General features: G+C 46.9%; 2 protein-coding genes across 4 annotated transcripts in view; one reads left to right on the top strand and one right to left on the bottom strand.

Annotated features, from left to right (window-relative positions):
• AURKA (aurora kinase A) overlaps nt 1-5,950 on the bottom strand; it is a 21,620-nt gene extending 15,670 nt beyond the window's left edge. Inside the window, exons 1-2 of one of the 2 annotated variants that reach the window (XM_043553634.1) lie at nt 5,636-5,950; nt 1,591-1,637 (exon numbers count right to left, since the gene is read on the bottom strand). In XM_043553634.1, the coding sequence (XP_043409569.1) occupies nt 1,591-1,632 (42 nt within the window). In that variant the 5' untranslated portion in view covers nt 1,633-1,637; nt 5,636-5,950. The remainder of the gene's footprint in view (nt 1-1,590; nt 1,638-5,635) is intronic. The other variant, XM_043553633.1, reaches the window with a different exon arrangement.
• On the top strand, nt 5,905-19,544 carry CSTF1 (cleavage stimulation factor subunit 1). 2 transcript variants are annotated; one of them, XM_043553632.1, is made up of 6 exons: nt 5,905-6,114; nt 9,739-9,939; nt 12,116-12,393; nt 12,545-12,742; nt 13,554-13,944; nt 17,346-19,544. In XM_043553632.1, exons 2-6 carry the CDS (start codon nt 9,771-9,773, stop codon nt 17,603-17,605), a joined length of 1,296 nt encoding a protein of 431 aa, XP_043409567.1. In that variant the 5' UTR covers nt 5,905-6,114; nt 9,739-9,770; the 3' UTR covers nt 17,606-19,544. The 2 variants fall into 2 exon arrangements, with proteins under 2 accessions (XP_043409567.1, XP_043409566.1); XM_043553631.1 differs by lacking the exon at nt 5,905-6,114 and adding an exon at nt 6,202-6,289.

The raw sequence follows: 19,544 nt of genomic DNA, 5'->3' as shown, positions 1-19,544 counted from the left end.
CTCTCTTCCCCTTGCCTGCTCACACTCTCTCTCCCTCTCTCTCAAAAATAAACATTAAAAAACTAAAAACAAAAACAAACCAAGAGCCAAATTATGGAAGCAGCCTAAGTGTCCACTGATAGGGGAATGGGTAAAGAAGATGCGGTATAGATGTGTAAGGGATCATTACTCAGCCATAAAAAATGAAATCTTGCCATCTGCAATGACATGGATGGAGCTAGAGAGTACAATGCTAAGCAAAATTAGTAAGAGAAAGACAAAATACCATATGATTTCACTCATATGTGGAATTTAAGAAACAAACCAGCAAAGGGGAAAAGAGAAAAGAGAAGAAAAAAGAAAGAAAGAAAAGAGACAAACTCTTAACTACAGAAAACAAACTGGTGGTTACCAGAGGTGAGGTGGTCGGCGGGGGGGGGGGGGGGGGGGGGGGGTGAAACAGGATGGGGACAAAGGGGACCCTTATCCTTATGAGCACGGGGTAATGTACAGAAGAGCTGAATCCCTGTAACGTATCCCTCAAACTAATAAACCATGGTGTGCTAATTACACTGGTATTAAAATAAAAGACTTGGGGCGCCCGGGTGGCTCAGTTGGTTGAGCATCCGACTCTTGGCTTTAGCTCAGGTCATGACCTCAGGGTCATGGGATTGAGCCCCGAGTTGGACTCTGTGCTGAGCGTGGAGCCTGCTTAGGATTCTCTCTCCCTGTCACTGGTACTCTCTCTATAACACATTTTTAAAAACATTAAATTTAAAACTTAGTAAAAAAAGAAAATTAAAATTTCTAAAAATAAGACACCCCACCCCAACCCCCCCCACACACACACACACAAATCTTGCTTGATGTGTGTGTGTGTGTGTATTTTTACGCTGATTTCCTAGAAGGAAAAAACTCTGCGGCTTGCTTATATTAAAAGATCTTTGTATAAAAATTCGTTCACCCAGCCGCTCCACAAATACTATAGGCAGAGGGTCCTCCCTGGGGAAGCCCTTCCTGGATTCCAGCCCATCCCAACCTGAATGGAGCACCCACCCTCCACGGAATTACTCGGTCATCTTACACATACATATTTTGTGAAGGCGCAGTACTGGCTCCCATAACTCCCCCAAAGGGCTAAGTTCTTTAGTCAAAGACCATGCGCTTTGCATCATTGTAATCCCTGCATCTGACACAGAACTTGGCTCAAAGTGGATTCCCAGGAAATATTCACTAAAACACAGCCCGACATTCCTAGGAGCTTACCATGTCCTGCAGTGTGACCAGAACAAGCTGTGGCAAAGCAATTTAATTTCTGGCAAGCAAGCAAATACAGGCAAGTATCGGGCACCTATTGTATACATTATTGTCCTGCACACAATAGAGGAACAGATACTTAAAGAGCTAGCTAGAAGACAAAGCAGAACAAAATAACAGGTGCCCATCAACGACATGGTATGAAATGCCGAGAAAGGGGACTAACTCCTCCAGGAATGTAGCAGACACCTCTAAAGTTACAATCCAAAGTGACGGTGAAAAGAACTCCAGATCTAACACCAACCTCCATTTGGGTTTTCTAAATGTGACAGAGATTACGATTGTTCGATTTACCTTAACAGGCCCTGCAACGCAGTTTTCTTTAGATTTGTCCATGATGCCTGAAAAGAAAAAGAACCACTTTTAATGTACACAAATCCTCATGCTTCAAAGTGTTGTTATGCGAGGTCAGGGATATAGCTCCTGATGAAAAAGCCTCCACAACACAAAAATTTTACATTTTTTTTCTTTGTCCCAATGAAGCTGACAAGGGTGTCTTATTTTCTCAAGTGACAAGAGGGACAGATGTGGGGCCTCCACCTAACTTCACTCCCAGAGTCCTCCTGCTCCATCAATGCAGGAGCCTGCTTCAATACCTGCTGCCTTTTATTATTATTTTTCAACGTTTATTTTTGACAGAGAGAGAGAGAGAGAGAGAGAGAGAGACAGAGCATGAGCATGAGCAGGGGAGGGGCAGAGAGAGAGGGAGACACAGAATTGGAAGCAGGCTCCAGGCTCTGAGCTGTCAGCCCAGAGCCCGACGCGGGGCTTGAACCCACGAACCGCGAGATCCTGACCTGAGCCAAAGTTGGATGCTCAACCGACTGAGCCACCCAGACGCCCCTCCCCCGCCACTGGCTTTTAAAAACAGGTCCCCCCTTCCCCATTAACTGACTCCAGCTAAGACAGCATCTCGCCCTCTCCCGTCAAGAGCAAAGCTCCAGAACAGTCACCCACACTCACCGCACCCACGTGGCTCTCACTCTCTGGCCCTCCCCCATCAGGATTTCATCCCACAGACTGGCCTGCTCGGGTGGCCAGCTCATGACTGACCTCTACTGTTAGCAAATTCAAAAGTCCATTCCGCGCCCTCAGCTCACTTGCGACCCCAGCAGCGTCTGACAAGGTCACTTTTACTCCACTCCCAGCCTCCACTAGCTTGTAGACTTGTCTCCCCCCACCCCCCACCCCACCAGCTGTCCTGCCGCAACATCCTTTGCTCGATCAGCCTCACTTTTGCCAACCTGAGAGTCTGGGCAGACTGGACCCAGAATGAGTCCTTGGACCCCACTTCTCCATCCATACCCGTCCTAGGGCCCCTCATCCAGCATCAGAGCTCTAAACATCTTTAAGATGATCTGAATTTACATCTTCTACCCTAAACTCTCCTCTGACTGCCAGACTCCTACCTACCTACTTGCTCAGTATCCCCCCACGAAGGTCTGCCAAGCATCTCCATCCCAACACATCCAGACACACCCTCTTCTCTCCTCCAGGCTACTCCTCCCCTCTGCTCTCAGGAGAAGCCTGAGCTCAGGCCCAGAAACACCTTTCCTTTTGCAGCTGTGCTCATTCCCTCGGTGCACTCATCCAGTCTCCTGGCTCCCACCACCATTCACGGGCTGAGACCTCCAAACCTCCATCTCCAGACCTCTCCCCTGACCCTTGCCACCTGCAAAACATCTCGACCTGTAATCTGTAATCGGAGAGGCATCTCAAGTTTAAAAAGTTCCAAACTGAATTCCTGCTCTCGCCCTGTCCCCATTCGCCAACCCTATTCTCATAGATGACCCCACCTCAGTTGCTGGCAAACCGGTCGTGCCCATCGCTCGGGTCCCCTCATCTTTTACACGGTTCTCCCTCAAAGCCCATATCTAATCCATCAGCACACCTTGGAGGCTCTACCTTCAGAACCACTGCCCACAACCTTTAATACCACCACCTGGTCAAACCAAGGCTCTCTCCCCTCAATTATTTGCAACGGGCTCCCAATGGTCACCCTGCTTTCACCTTTGCCCCATGATGGCCCATTCGCAACACTGCGCCCTGTGGTCCCATTAACAAGTCAGCCATGCTGGCCCTTGGTTCAGAAGCCCCTCACGGTCCCTCAAAATCCTCCTTGCCTACAGTCTCCTAGAGTGTGGACCCTGACCACCTTCTTGGCCTTATTTCCTCTTCTTATCTATTGCATGCTGGCCATACGGAACTTCTTTCTTTCCTCAAAGCAGTGCCCGGCCACAGGGCCTTTGTACTTCCTGTTCTCTCTTCACCATTTGGCTCTTCGCTCAAATGGAAGTGTGGCTTGCTCCTTCGTTCCAGTCAGGTCTGTGCTCAGATGTCTCCTTTCTGACCATCTCTATTTTTCTGCTTAGCCCTTAACATCTTACAGAACCTCACTGTGCGTGTTTATTTCTGCCTCCCCAGGCGATATCCCACCCCCTACCAGTATCTCCAAGGAACGTAAGCGCCGTGAGAGCAAGGCCTTAGTCCCACTGTGTTCACTGCAGCCTCCCCGGAACATGCCTGGCACACAGTAGGTACACCCACCAGTGTCTGGGGAATGAGTTAACCCACTAAGGAAGCCAAATCAGTAATGAAAACGGTTTATAACACTAGGCCCATGCTGTGAGGCAGGTACAACACCCCATCAAGTAAGTAGAACATAAACTCCAAGAAAACAGAAACCTTTCTGTACTTTTTTTTTAAATTTTTTTTAAATTTTTTTTTCAACGTTTATTTATTTTTGGGACAGAGAGAGACAGAACATGAACGGGGGAGGGGCAGAGAGAGAGGGAGACACAGAATCGGAAGCAGGCTCCAGGCTCTGAGCCATCAGCCCAGAGCCTGACGCGGGGCTCGAACTCCCGGACCGCGAGATCGTGACCTGGCTGAAGTCGGACGCTTAACCGACTGCGCCACCCAGGCGCCCCCTTTCTGTACTTTTCTTACCCAGATACTCTCTGAGTTCCAGAACCCAGCGGGAAAGCACCCCCCCACCCCCACACTTCCACATCCATTCCACAAATAGGCAAATAACTCCACCCTGAAGACGGAACCACAGCCAGGAGTCCTTATATCAAACAGCGGGTAGTAGAAACGACAGAAAGGAAAAAGGAGTTACAAGCTCGTGCTGTACACACACTCTAACGCTCTCTTCACCTTCCCTAACAATTACAAGCAGCGGATTAATGAGATCACACAGGCCTAAGGGCATTCATTCAACAGTCTTCGACAGAAGCCAGAGATTTGCTCCAACGGAACATACTCTGCCTTCCCAGGGAGAGGAATAATCATCAACAGAATGGAATATGAGGATTCTGACCCAGCAATGCTGGAGAGAGCCCCCAAGAAGACTGCTTGCCCAGCGATTCCAGTCTACAGCCAGGTCCCGGAGCCACATAACCCAATGACCTTCACAAGACCCTGCAGTTCAAACCACATATCCTACTATTCTAAACAGGAAAACTGTTAAGACTTCACATCACCGTGCATTTAGAAGACTTTGCCTTCTTCAAACCTGCTAGTGTCTGCACGGACTTACTTGGAGGAGTGGAAGTGAACGTGCTGCTGAAAAGTGTTTTTAGTCCAAAGAACAAGGAAGGTTAAGGAGGAGAAGGAACCGTTAAAAGTCCGCGACAGTATCTCCATCTGGACGACACTGGTGAGACGTGGAGACCGTCAGGCCCAACCACAGACCTAACAAATCACATCCAGCATTTTCCCATCCCCAGATGACTCTGTGCGCAGGTCTAGATCACCGGTTCTCCGTGAAACATCAAGAATCAGCTGGGAAACCTGACAAACTACAGACACCTGAATCCTATGCCAAGCACTTCTGATTCATGAGCTGGGTCTATATTTTCAACAAAGGCTCTCAGAAATCCCGACAAAGGTGGTCCAAGGTCTGTGGTTTCAGAAGCACGCACCAAGGAAGACATCTTCGAGGAAGTTTTCATTTATTCCTCCAAAGTAGCCCCAGGTCAACCAACTACTCTTTTCTATTGAAAGCTATCGCGCCAGTTCGTCGTCTGGCCCCCACCCCCCTCTAGAACGTGAACTTCCCGACGGCAAAAGCCCTCCCTATTTTTTCTTACCCAAGTGCTGGCCGATAGGAGAACCCCCTCAAAGGCACCCCACCCCAATGCCACTCAACAACCCCACGCACTCCAGGAGGGTAACAACCCCCCAAGCGGCATTTCACAGGGCGCCCCACTACCCAGGCGCAGATGGGAGGGCGCTGCGAAAGCACCGGGCACAGAGGAGAGGAGCTGAGAGGATGCAGGGGGACAGGAAGAGGAGGACAAGGGAGGACGAAGGTGGAGACCCAGGGACGCCTGACCTCGACTCTTCCTCCGCCGCCCGCTCAAAGGCCACCCGGGCCCGCCGCCCTCGCCCGTCCGCCTCACAGAGCAGTCCCAGGGTCTACGAACCCGTTGGCTCCCGTCTCCGACCCAAAGGCCGCCGACTCCTGCCGAGAGCTCAGCCGTTACGATTCAAAGTCTTTATTTTAAATAGGAGTTAAACCCTCTAATCCGAAAGCTCATTGGCCCGGGCTAGAGAGGCACTGCCTTTTGATTGGTTCACAGCCCCTCACGGCTTGAGGCACGTCCAAGGCGGTGACAGCACGCAGGCGCACTTGCCCCGTAAGGCCCCGGAAGTGGTGGAGCCAACGGCCCGCCAGACTTTGGCCGTTCTAGCGCCTGCGGTGCCCTCCGGGACCCGACATTTGTCAGCGAGACAGCATTTCCTTGGCGTCAGTCAGCGTTGTCGCGCAAGAGATAAAGTCGGAGGAGGTTAACGAACCCCTCGAACGCGCCAGTAAGTAAGATGGCGAGAAGGGCAGGAGAGAGTGGGGCCGATCGATAGCGCAGCGCTCGGCGCCTCGCCCTGTGCGCGTGCGCAGTGAACGTGCGCTCGGAGCGATCGATCGGACAGATTGCGTGCCTCCATTTTTCTGGGAGAGAGCGGGAGACCGAGAGAGCCGGACTAGCGGGTACTGGGGGGCTGGGATGCATGGAGAGCGGCTGGTGCGGTCCGCTGGGGTCTTCACGGGACCCCCGGAAAGACGAGCGCGGCGGGAAGGCCCGGTAGTGAGCGGGGTGGCATGCCCCCTGAGTTGCCAGGCTCGGCCTGCACACCCCTTCCTCTTCCTCCAAGGCCTCGCTCCCACCCCCACTCCATCCTTGGTGCGCTTCTGTGGCGGGACGGTGGCGGAGCCTAGTGAGGGGGCGTCTGTGTTCTCGCCCTGGTCCCCCCTTCCAGTTCCCGGGTGTAAACAGTTTCTAGGTCCTGTTCTTCCTGACCTCGGGCCTCGCCTGCAAACTGGGGATGGTAATTAGGCACCTACTAGCGCAGGGAGCGAACGTTCTGTGAGAGTTGAGAAGCGGGGCTCGGCCTTTTCTTTTTGAATCACACGCCGTGATGCTCCTGGCATGAGTGCAGAGACGGGATAGAATAGTGGTTAAGTTCTGGGCTCTGGTCTGGGCAGTCCTGGCGGCCACTTGACGAGTTACTCGGCCACATTTTATTTTCAGTTTCCTAACTTCTTTGTGCCGATTTCATCATCTCTATCGTGCCCTAGTGCTGTCTGCACAAGCATAGATTTATATGCATTTGCTTCTACATGTGCTTGAATACTTTGAATGATTTCATTCAATGACCTAATGCTTGTAAAGTGCTTAGCACAGTGTCTGGCAAGTGCTTACAAACGTTAGCTGTTGTTAGTAACACCCATCAGTGCAGCACGGTGAGGACTCAAGCTCTGGGGTCAAATACCCTGAGTAAAGATCCAGGCTTTGCTATTTACAAGCTCTTTGATCCCATGTAAGTTAACCTCTCTGGCCCTCATGTTACCTATCTCTAAAATAGGATTAGATGAGTATTCAGTGAGGTAATGCATATTAGTTGCTTATGTGAGGGGTGTCATACACTACACTGAATGTCTAGTTTTAGCTAGTTTGTCATTAAGCTTTTAAGGAACACTAAAGGTAGTCGTTAGGAACAATACAGTCTCTAGAGTCCAACCATCTGCATTCTAGTCCAGGTTTCTGCAAGCACTAGTGGTGGGACCTTGAACAAGTTACTTTCCCTCCTCATCTTTAACACGATCACAGGGCTTCTCTTACGATGGTGTCGAGGATTAAGTGAGATAAAACATAACACTCAGTAAATGTTAACTATTCTCATTATCAGTAGCTTCAGTTATTCTCCGGAGGGAGTTAGAAAACATGGTTTCCCACTTCTTTCCTATAACACACCCCTCCTTCCAGAATCAGTCCCTGTAAAGTACAGGAATACCAGGCAGTGCTGGTGTTACTGCTTACTCCTCTCCTTTCTTGTATTCATCCCCCCACCCTGTCTCTCTCTCTCTCTCTCTCTCTCTCTCTCTCTCTCTCTCTGCCTTATACTCTGACTTCCAATTTCTTGTCTGCCTTCGACTTCTGTTCTTTATTGCTGTTCCCAGGCTCCCGTGCCCTTCTGATAGCTGTCCAGACATACATACACATACAAATATTGATTTTTGAAAGTCAAAGTTACCTGCTGTCCACCAGTTGGAGGTTGGTTTTTTGTTTTTGTTTTTTGTGGGGTTTTTTTTGCATAAACCAGAAACCATCATCTACAGTTTTCATTTTACTTTATAAGAGAGAGCTTAAAAACTTGGAAACCAATCCAGGTGCCCTGTTTTTCCTTTTTTTTTTTTTTTTTTTAAGTTTATTTATTTTGAGAGAGAGTGAGCAGGGAGAGGCAGAGAGAGGGAGGAGAGAGAATCCCAAGCAGGCTCTGCAGTGTCAGCGCAGAGCCTGATGCAGGACTGAAACTCACAAACCCTGAAACCATGCCCTGAGCTGAAATCGAGAGTCGGTTGCTTAACTGACTGAGCTACCCAGGCACCCCTTTCCATTTTTTATACTCGTTTTGGCCATACCCTATTTGCCAATATTTTATTAAGCAATTTGTTTTTGAATCTTTCCAAGCATTCAACTTGATTTAGTTTTCATAGCATGGTGGCTTGTTTGCCCTCATGTTTTTATTTACTATATAATTAAGTTATATAATTTAACAAAGTTGGTTACCTTAAAACATGTTTTTTTTTTAATTTTTTTTTTTAATGTTTATTTATTTTTGAGACAGAGAGAGACAGAGCATGAACAGGGGAGGGGCAGAGAGAGAGGGAGACACAGAATCTGAAATGGGCTCCACGCTCTGAGCTGTCAGCACAGAGCCCGACGTGGGGCTCGAACTCACAGACCATGAGATCATGACCTGAGCCGAAGTCAGACGCCTAACCGACTGAGCCACCCAGGCGCCCCTTAAAACATGTTTTAAGAATGAACATAACTCAGGACGTCAGGGTGGCTCAGTTGGTTGAGCGGCTGGCTTCACTCAGGTCGTGATCTCATAGTTCATGGGTTGAAGCCCTGCGTCAGGCTCTGTGCTGATAGCTCAGAGCCTGGAGCCTGCTTTGGATTCTGTGTCTCCCTCTCTCTCTGCCCCTCCCCAGCTCACTCTCTGTCTCTCTCAAAAATAAATAAACGTTAAAAAAAGAAAACTTTAATTTTTTTTTTTAACATTTACTTATTTTTGAGACAGAGAGAGAGCATGAACAGGGGAGGGTCAGAGAGAGAGGGAGACACAGAATCTGAAACAGGCTCCAGGCTCTGAGCCGTCAGCACAGAGCCCGATGCGGGGCTTGAACCCACGGACCGCGAGATCATGACCTGAGCCGAAGTCGGCCGCTTAATCAACTGAGCCATCCAGGCGCCCCCAAAAAAGAAAACTTTAAAAAACAAAAAAAGAATGAACATAATTCGGAGTGCCTGGATAGCTCAGTCTGTTAAGTGTCCGACTCTTGATCTCAGCTCAAGTCATGATCTCCCAGTTGCAGGATTGAGCACTGCATCGTGGATCCTGCTTGGGATTCTCTCTCCCTGCCCCTCCCCTGCTTCTGCTCTCTCTCTCAAATAAATAAACTTAAAAAAAAAAAAATAGCTGACATTAGTAAACATACAGCTTACCTGGTGGAAACAGCAATGTCTAGACATTCAACAATAGTAGCCATGTTCCCTACTGCAAAAACCAGTCGGTATTTTCTTAACAGAAGAAACAGAAGATTCTGGGATAGCAGAATAGAATAAAAGTGGCAGGTGGGTAGTATGACAGAGAATAGTTGATGAAAAGAAGTTCTGTAAATAGTTGCTGGTGCGATTTGAGTAATTTCTGTGTGCTACTATGCTCAATGCTCTGCACGTGCCATCTGTTTTTACCTTTGCTAACGTGCTTAACAGCTGAGGAACCTGACCTCAGGAACGAGGTCACTGACCGAAGATGATGCAACTAGCAGGGCCGGGACGGAAGCCCCGCCGGTCTGCCCAGACTGCTGCGTGGCTTCCGTGATTTACCGGTGCCTCTGCCCTTCACCATCCCTGTTTTCTCCCCTTGCAGCTGCCAGGGAGATTGTCTTCGTCTTCTCCGAGATGTACAGAACCAAAGTGGGCTTGAAGGACCGCCAGCAGCTGTACAAGCTGATCATTAGCCAGCTGCTCTACGATGGCTATATTAGCATTGCTAATGGCCTCATCAACGAAATCAAGCCGCAGTCTGTCTGTGCGCCCTCGGAGCAGCTCCTACACCTCATCAAACTAGGTAGCTTGGGGACACGTGGATTCCTTAACAAGGTTTCAGAGGTCTTCACGATCAGAATTTTTCCCGATGATCTTTGTTCAGTCTTAGTGCCTAGTATGTGTCAGGTACAGTGGTAGGTACTGAAAGGGTAAGCAAACCCCAGATTATGAAGATTTCAAACCGGCTGTAGCCCCAGGATCTCTATGAGGATTATCTGGAACATTCTGTCATTGTTTGATTGACTGCAGATTTCAACTCACATGTCATCTCAGAGTCCTTTTCACTTTTTTGAAAATAACCCACTATCTTCCCCAGACCTCCCCAGTTATTCTACAACAACAACCCCATTTCCTTCATGACAGAATCACTCTCCGAAATGTACTTCATTGTTTCAGGTTGTTTCCCACACGTGTGCACCTTCCCCAAGAAAGGACAGCACGTGCAATAAACATCAGGATCTCTGTCTCGTTCAACAGTACATCCTGGTGCTTGCCTGAGCTGTAGAAAGCACTCTATAAAATATAGAAATCCCAATATGTTTACACCCTTTGACTTAGCAATGCCAGTTTTTATGTTTTTTTTTTTAATTTTTTTTAATGTTTATTTTTGAGAGAAAGAGACAGTGTTTTGAGAGAAAGAGACAGAGTTGGGGGGGGCGGGGCGTAGAGAGCAAGGGACACACAGAATCTGAAATAGGTTCCAGGCTCTGAGCTGTCAGCACAGAGCTTGAAGGCGGGGCTCGAACTTGTGAACATTGAGATCATGACCTAGGCCAAAGTCAGACACAACCGACTGAGCCACCCAGGCGCCCCATGGTGTTTTGTTTTGTTTTGTTTTGTTTTGTTTTAATTTAAAAAAACAATGTTTTTTTCATGTTTGTTTTTGAGAGAGACAGAGCACAAGCGGGGAAGGGGCAGAGAGAGAGGCTCCAAAGAGTGGAAGAATCCAAAGCAGGCTCCAGGCCCTGAGCTGTCAGCACAGAGCCCGATGTAGGGCTCAAACTCACGAGCTGTGAGATCATGACCTGAGCCAAAGTCAGACACTTAACCACCTGAGCCACCCAGGTGCCCCTAGCAATGCCAGTTTTGAGAATTTGTTCCGAGGAAATAAAACAAAAACAACTGAAATATCCAACAATAAGAAATTCGTTGTGAATGTTCTTATATCCTCAAATTGGGTCCAACCACACGATGTAGATAAAAATTACACTGGCCAGATTTTTATTCTGTTTGAGTAAATGAACAAGTAAATTACAACATGTCATATGGTTTGGTTCTATTTTTGTTGCAAGATTTGTAACAACTGTGCATGGAGAAAGGTCCAGAAGAATTCATCCCACCATTTTAACAGTAATTATCTCTGAGTAATCTAATACAAGGTCATTTTTGTGTTCATCTCTATTCCTAATTTTTCTTATACTAATAAACATACTGTTTATACGGTACATGAAGTTATTTTTCAATTTAAAATGCATTTTCTTGAAAAACTTGTTTATTTAGGGGCGCCTGGGTGGCGCAGTCGGTTAAGCGTCCGACTTCAGCCAGGTCACGATCTTGCGGTCTGTGAGTTCGAGCCCCGCGTCGGGCTCTGGGCTGATGGCTCGGAGCCTGGAGCCTGTTTCCGATTCTGTGTCTCCCTCTCTCTCTGCCCCTCCCCCGTTCACGCTCTGTCTCTCTCTGTCCCAAAAATAAATAAAAAACGTTGAAAAAAAAATTAAAAAAAAAAAAAAGAAAAACTTGTTTATTTAAATATCAACAGTCTTTCAACTACATTTCACTAGTGTTGGTGCTAACAGTGTATCTGTCTTAATGAGCCCCAGAGCTGCTACTAACAGATCTCAGCACTAAAAATATTAAAATTCAGAACGAGAAAAAATGGGCAGCTTAGCTATAGACCTGCTTTTTTTGAGTTTCTGTAGTCATCGTTACAGTAGAAAATTTTGGAAGCAAAAAAACGGGGAGGTGACGTGACCTATTGAGCCTGACCTTCCGCAGTCAATGTTATATTGCCTACGGTGTTGTCACTGAACATACACCCGGGTTGACATATACATAATTTTGTGAAGGGTTAAGTGTCAGGCCACTCCAAGACAGAGTGAGTTGATGTTGGCCAACATCTTTCCCAGTTTGGATCCAGAATTTTGCCTTGGCTTTTTAAAATGACATTTTTGCATGCACTTAATTTTGGTTCATTTCAGGAATGGAAAACGACGATACTGCAGTTCAGTATGCAATTGGTCGTTCAGATACAGTGGCCCCTGGCACGGGGATTGACCTGGAATTTGATGCCGACGTCCAAACTATGTCCCCAGAGGCTTCAGAGTACGAAACATGCTATGTCACATCCCACAAAGGCCCCTGCCGCGTAGCCACCTACAGCAGAGACGGGCAGTTAATAGCCACCGGATCTGCCGATGCTTCCATAAAGATACTTGACACGGAAAGAATGTTGGCCAAGAGCGCCATGCCAATAGAGGTAAAAATCCCAGCAACGTACGTACCGTCTGCCTTTCGCTCGCTGCTCGTCGGGAGAGTGAGAGACTAGTTTAGACCAGCTTTAACTTAGCATAATCGGGGGCTTTGAGTCAGATTTTGCCCTGTGAGCATCTCTTTTCTCGTTGGTCTAGGTCATGATGAATGAGACTGCACAACAGAACATGGAAAACCACCCAGTGATCCGAACGCTTTATGACCACGTGGATGAAGTCACATGTCTCGCTTTCCACCCAACAGAACAGATCCTTGCCTCTGGTTCCAGGGATTATACTCTGAAGTTATTTGATTATTCCAAACCATCTGCAAAAAGAGCCTTCAAGTACATTCAGGTTAGGAATGTTTAGAAAGGAGCTATCCAGTTTCTTCCTAAAAGCAAAGCACTTATTGTATGACTGTTCCTGTTCTTAAAGTAGCCTCAGGGATCATCTTACAAAACGAAGCAGCTGCGAGGACGCGTGCTGCAGGTGGCACGGGAATCAGAGTGCATTGGCCCGTGGTTCCCACGCTGTCGAGCACCCACTTTCTCTGGCCACAGTTTGTGCAACAGGGGCTCAGAACCTGTGTCACTCTTTGAAAGTCGCAGATCCCTGTTTAAAGGTGAAACAGTCACTTCACCGAAGTGTAACTTAACGGGAATCAAAAAATTGTTCAGTTGAAACTCTCAGACGTTTACTGGAAAAGTGATACCGCAAAAGTGATATTTTGAGTATGCAGTAAAGAAATACTAATGTTTTAGTAGTGGCTTCCACCTTTTAGTAATTGAACTGAGTTTTTTACTCCGTATTTGGAGCCGTAGGACAGATTAAAGAAGCTGTCCACACGTACAAGTTGTGTTTATCCTCATTCGTTAACGTGTGAAACTATCCTAGCTTGATGATGTTCCATTCTGAGTTCTCCCGGTGCTCGTTTGCAAGTGACGAAGCTCACTTTCACGGTTTTGGGAATATAATCCCACCAGCAGTTGGTTTTTAAAATCTCTGTTCAAATGATACCTTCACGTATTTTACAAAGTTCGTTGTTCCTTCTTCTGCCTTGTAACATCTGATCGATGTTTTATGTAGTCTCTCCATCAACCAAATATTTTCCACATTTTCTCTGCATTTAATTATTCACCACCACTTAATGTGTCTGTCCTAACAGGAAGCTGAAATGCTACGCTCTATCTCTTTTCATCCTTCCGGAGACTTTATACTCGTCGGGACTCAGCATCCTACTCTTCGGCTTTATGATATCAACACGTTTCAGTGTTTTGTCTCTTGCAATCCTCAAGATCAACACACCGATGCTATATGCTCTGTTAATTACAATCCCAGCGCCAACATGTATGTCACCGGTAGCAAGGACGGCTGCATCAAGCTGTGGGATGGTGTTTCAAATCGGTGCATCACAACCTTTGAGAAGGCGCATGACGGTGCTGAGGTTTGTTCTGCCATTTTCTCCAAAAATTCCAAATACATTCTCTCCAGTGGAAAAGACTCCGTAGCTAAACTTTGGGAGATATCAACAGGACGAACACTGGTCAGATACACAGGTATGTGAAAAGTTGCTATTACCTTTTCTGTAGCATTTTCTGGCTTCCAGAAGAGAGCCACACGATAAATGTATGCGTTGAGCAAGGCAGATGTTACACCTCTTTTAGGTAAGAAAGCAAAGCTTAGAGGTTAAGTAGTTTAGCCAAGGCTACAGTTGGTAAGAGCTGGAAATAGAACCTTAGTTTCTGAACTGTGTTCTTCTCAGTACGTCACAGCTTCAACTAGATGTGAGTCTATGCCAGTAACATTGAGACTCTGGTGGTCCGTTTGTAGACCAGTGGTCTGCCCTTTTCCCTCAGAAACATAAAAGCAGTCCAGAGAAGAGGCGGAGTCAGTGGATCTCAATGAGTGTACACATTAGGGAAGGAAGGCGGAGAGGGGCCATCTAGGCCTGTTCATAAGAGAGCACAGCTACCCTGACAGTTACTTGGTAATGAATGTTGTCAAAATATCGTCTCATTCTTCTGTTCCTCGGAGCAGCAAAGGCTGTTGTTTGGTAGCGAACCTCCAGGAAAGTTCAACTAGTTTCCTCTGTTGTGAGATGTTTGTGTCCCACACTAAAATCACCATAACCAGAACTTTAAAACTCTACAGGAAAACACCACCAGGACCGCCTGGGTGGCTCAGTCGGTTAAGCATCTGACTTCACCTCGGGTCATGATCTCACAGTTCATGGATTTGAGATTCGAGCCCCGCGTCGGGCTCTGTGCTGACAGCTCAGAGCCTGGAGCCTGCTTCATATTCTGTGTCTCCCTCTCTGTCTGTCTCTGTCTCTCAAAAATAAACATCAAAAAAATTTTTAAAGAAAGAAAACCACACCGTCGTAAGGGCTCAGCTGTTACGGCAGTCGCTTCTCCTTTTAGAGAAGATTGAAGAGGCGGGGACGTCGGAGCCACCAGGGTGCAGCATCATCCACCTCACATCCGTCTCCTGCGGACACTTTGCTTCCTGCCGTCCCTCTCTGGCTCTGACACAGACCGTACAGCTAGCAGGTCTTAGGAAGCGTCAGTTTCGTCCTCATTCTTGGTCCTTTGTTGAAACGCTTCTGTAGGGAGCTATTTTGAAAACCTTCCTCTAATTATTACTGTTAAAGGGCTGCGTGCTTGTTGCAAAAAGAAGATGCAAAAGTGGTCAAAGTAAAAGTGGGCGGGCCGTCTCCATCTTCAGCAGTAACAGCCGCCGTCGGGTGTGATGTGTGTGGAGGGCACACGCCAGATTCTCACAGCATTTCTTACGTTTCCTTTGTCCTGTGAACGGCAGAATGTTTTATGCTTCTGTGGGGCTGCCTGGTTTGCTTCGGCAGAGAACTGGGATTTGATTTTAAAGTGAGATTATACTGAATCGATACGCAAATTCCCTCGTTTTCTAACTCACAGGCTAAGAGCCCATGTTTAGGTCTGTGTTTCCAGTTTTAATGTTTAGTTAGAATTCAGTGGGTTTTTGAAATACTGAAGGAAGGGGCGCCTGGGTGGCGCAGTCGGTTAAGCGTCCGACTTCAGCCAGGTCACGATCTCGCGGTCCGTGAGTTCGAGCCCCGCGTCAGGCTCTGGGCTGATGGCTCGGAGCCTGGAGCCTGTTTCCGATTCTGTGTCTCCCTCTCTCTCTGCCCCTCCCCCGTTCATGCTCTGTCTCTCTCTGTCCCAAAAATAAATAAACGTTGAAAAAAAAAAATTTTAAAAAATGAAATACTGAAGGAAAAAGAAAAGCTATCGAGCATTAGAAATTTCAGTGTGAGAAATTAATTCAGAAGACTAAATAAAATGCTGAGCTAGGGACACCGTGTAGCACGTGTAACGGACACCTGCCAGACGCTGGGCAGTGAGCTCAAGGAGAGAGAGGACCATCAGTTCTACAGACCTAACAAATGCACGCCAGAGTTTCTTTTTGTACTCCCCAGAGGGTAGGAATTTACAAGATTGATATTCTCTCGTATTGAACAACATTTGGGGAAGTTACATACTTCGTTGTTAAGGAGTGCTGATTGGAAACCTTCTAAAGGGGGGTTGGTGTCATGAATCCTACTTTTCAGCATACGTATATATTTTGGACTCTTAGAAATTCAGCCTAAAAAGATTGCTGGCAGGTACGCCCACGCACACGTAGAAGGATGTGCGTCCCAACACAGTCTCGAAGAGGGGAGCGTTAGAGACAGCAGAAGTGTCCCCCAGAGAGCACCGAGGGCACTCTTGTCACGCGTCCTTTTCACAGCGTGCGGCCCTTGAAAACAAATAAGGAACATTTGTGAGCATATGTATGCCACTGGACGTGCCCTCATGCCAGTCCTCACAACGTCGTGTGGGTTGGTGCTGTCATTGTCGCCCAGAGAACGGAAGAGAAAGGTAAGGCTTAAAGGTGCTACGTAATGTGTCCGTGTTCACGTCACTAGTAAGCGTTGAGCCCAGATCTGACGCCAGCGCCTCTGTTTTTATCCATTAAGCCGTATTTCATCTTTATAGAGCTCTGCTACCCTGCTGTATAAAAATAGCATATGATGTGAGCTCCGATTTACAGAATACAGAGGTATTTACAGAGATATTTAGAAAGGATTCATCGAAATACTGACTCTGGGTGTAGAATTATCAGGCGGTTGTTCTTTTCAGACTTTATATGATATTTTAAACATAAAGTCTGTACTTTCACGGTCATAAAAAAGCCTAGAGCTTCTTTTTGGAGAGCGGACGTTCAAACTTCCCAGCAATTCTGTTCTAGGAATTTAATCCTGAGGAAATAGTATGTTCGGCATAAAGAATTTGTCAGCATAACTTGCAACCAGATGCCTCTAGCAGGAAAAGAATTACTAAATAGTAAGGGTGCTTCCAGGTGGTGGTGTATTTTTGCGGCCAGTAAAAAACACAGAAAAATGTACCTAATGAAAAGTTGGTTTAAACTATGACAGAAATGACCTATATGACACGGCACCAATTTTCTACTTTTTTAATGTTTTATTTATTTTTGAGAGAGAGCGAACACAAGCGGGCGAGGGACTGAGGGGGAGGGGACACAGGATCCAAAGCGGGCTCTGTGCTGAGAGCAGCGAGCCCCGTGTGGTGCTCGAACTCCCGAACCACGAGCGGAGTTGGCCGCTCGACCAACTGAGCCCCCCCCCCCCTCCCCGCCGGGTGCCCCTGTATTTTTTTTTCTTAAGACGTCCCTGTGCCTGGAAGTACGTCGGGACGTTGACGGAGTCGGCTGCCTCAGGTGGTAGGTCGGTGGCGATTTGCTTCTGCATGCTTCTGTGGAGGCTCCAAAATTATACGATAAATGTGTATTACTTCTGTTTTAAGATGCCGTTTTTACATCGACAGGGTAACGAACAGAAGGACGGCAGTTGAGGGTCTAAAGTGTAGCCCTGGGGAGCTAGCCCTGCCACTCTGACCCTTAACCTCTCGTGTCCGTGCAGGGGCCGGCCTGAGCGGGCGGCAGGTGCACCGGACGCAGGCCGTGTTCAACCACACCGAGGACTACGTGCTGCTGCCGGACGAGCGGACCATCAGTCTGTGCTGCTGGGACTCCCGTACCGCCGAGCGTCGGAACCTGCTCTCCCTGGGCCACAACAACATCGTGCGCTGCATAGTGCACTCGCCCACCAACCCCGGCTTCATGACGTGCAGCGACGACTTCCGAGCCCGGTTCTGGTACCGGCGATCCACCACGGACTAGCCCGCCTTCCTTGCCTAGGGTTCTTTTCTCGAGGACTGTGCCCCTGCCCCCACCGGGTCCCGTCACCAGCTTCGGTAGTAAGTCACCGCGCCATCTGGCGGTTGTGCCGCCACCTCTCCGTCCTTGGATTTGTACAAAAGAATCTTTTTTTACCTTGATGCAGAATCATGGTGGGAAAAGTGGGAAACGCAGATCCGTGCGGTTGCTCTGCATTCACTGATTATCACAGTGTGATTTTCATCGGTTTTGTAAATACAGGACTTGCCACTTCTCTTGAATCTCTTGATCATTTGAGGAAAGGTGGAGTTTTAAAGTGCTTTCTAGATCTCAAGTGGATCTGTCGTGAGGGATTTTCATCCGGTGGTTCTGTCGACTTCTGTGCCTCTTCTACACACACCCTCTTTGTGTCTTTCTTTTCAGGACACATTTTGGCAGGTAGGTGGGCCTGCAGCTCTGAGAATCCAGAGCGTCGTGCCGTTTTAAAACCAGTTTAGAGAATCCATCAGTCCTATCCCGAAATGATACCATTCTGATAATAAAGCTCAGATCTGCAACTTCAGTGTTCTACCTTTTTCACGTCAATAAAATTAATGGCCAGTTTTTCCCGAAGATTTCTAGGAAACGTATCTTTCGTCGTACCTCCCGCGTTCTCCTTTCATTGCCCGCAATGCTTCTCTTCAGCAAATGTTTCTGATAAGGTTATTACCAGCGGATGGAAAGCGTAATTGAAGATAAAGCCAATCTAATCAAAATTCAGTGAGCCCGCTGCTGCTCTCCGACCGTAGCTTATTTCACAGATGATTACTATTGATTGACTTTGTTCTTACATAATTTTAAATCTTATTTTTCAGTTCTCTTCAGCATGAATCGTTCACTACTCGTCGTGGATGCACGTGGCAACTATGTTCTTGGAAGATTTTTGCAATTAAATCTTGATCAAGGTTTTTCTTGAAACTTTCTAATTTAGAAAGTGACAGTATTTCTCTGGATTCAGCTCAAGCTAGGTGAGGGGACCCTAACCTCCCCTCTGCCAGATAGACTTTGGTTTATATTTATCCCCAAGTGCAAATACCTCATGCTCTGGGTAGGAATACCTAGAAATATAATCTAGGGTCAGTTGATAAAAATACTAAATAGATTGATTGTTTCATTTTACAGGAACTTTCAAATCTTCTGAAGTTTATTGCCTAAAAATTCTGTGTTAGTCATCCTCCTTAAGGATCATTTCACCTCTTTGGCCTGTGAAACCATTTTAAGCATTCTTAATGTGTTAAATCCGTTTTCATTCAGGTTTCCAAAGCTGTATTTTTTGGTCTGTAGTGAGTTTAGATTTATTTTTGTTTTGTGTCCTGATTCTCCAGTATTTGCACGTGACTGTGGGTGCTCCTTCATAGGATGAGAAGAAACCTGCTGAGTAGGAACAGGAATAACCAGTTCCATAAGGAAATCACAGACCAAAAGTCCTCACTTCTTTTTCTGGCTTTTCTGTTGCTTTCCACGTACGAAATTACAGCAGAGGCTGAACATGTTCCGCATTCCTCTGCTCTAGCACATGTGCTAGAATGACCACATGGCATTCCTGATTGAAGCTCCACTGGGTCTTTTTAACTGTTCGTGAATTTGAATAATGATGCCTACTTTTTTTTTCCAGTTTCTGGAATAGTCTCAGCCATGGATCTGGTTTCAGGACTTCTGTCTACAAGATCAAGATACTTTTCTGTGCTTCCAAAATAGACACATTTTTTCTTCTAAAAATCACATCAATATTTTGAACCGGTAAGAATGCCGGGAATATTACATGGACTCGGCATCAGCATGTCATTAACTGTCCCACGTGACACCTGGTTTTCAAAAACGGTGAATGATAGGAACTTAGAACTTCTATGTTATTTTTAAAGATATGTGATTTCTAAAATAAACTTTTTGTATATAATGGTAA

Source organism: Prionailurus bengalensis, chromosome A3 (genome assembly GCF_016509475.1).
Source record: "Prionailurus bengalensis isolate Pbe53 chromosome A3, Fcat_Pben_1.1_paternal_pri, whole genome shotgun sequence".
In the NCBI taxonomy this organism is placed as follows: Eukaryota; Metazoa; Chordata; class Mammalia; order Carnivora; family Felidae; genus Prionailurus; species Prionailurus bengalensis.
This window is presented reverse-complemented; position numbering and strand designations above follow the sequence as displayed.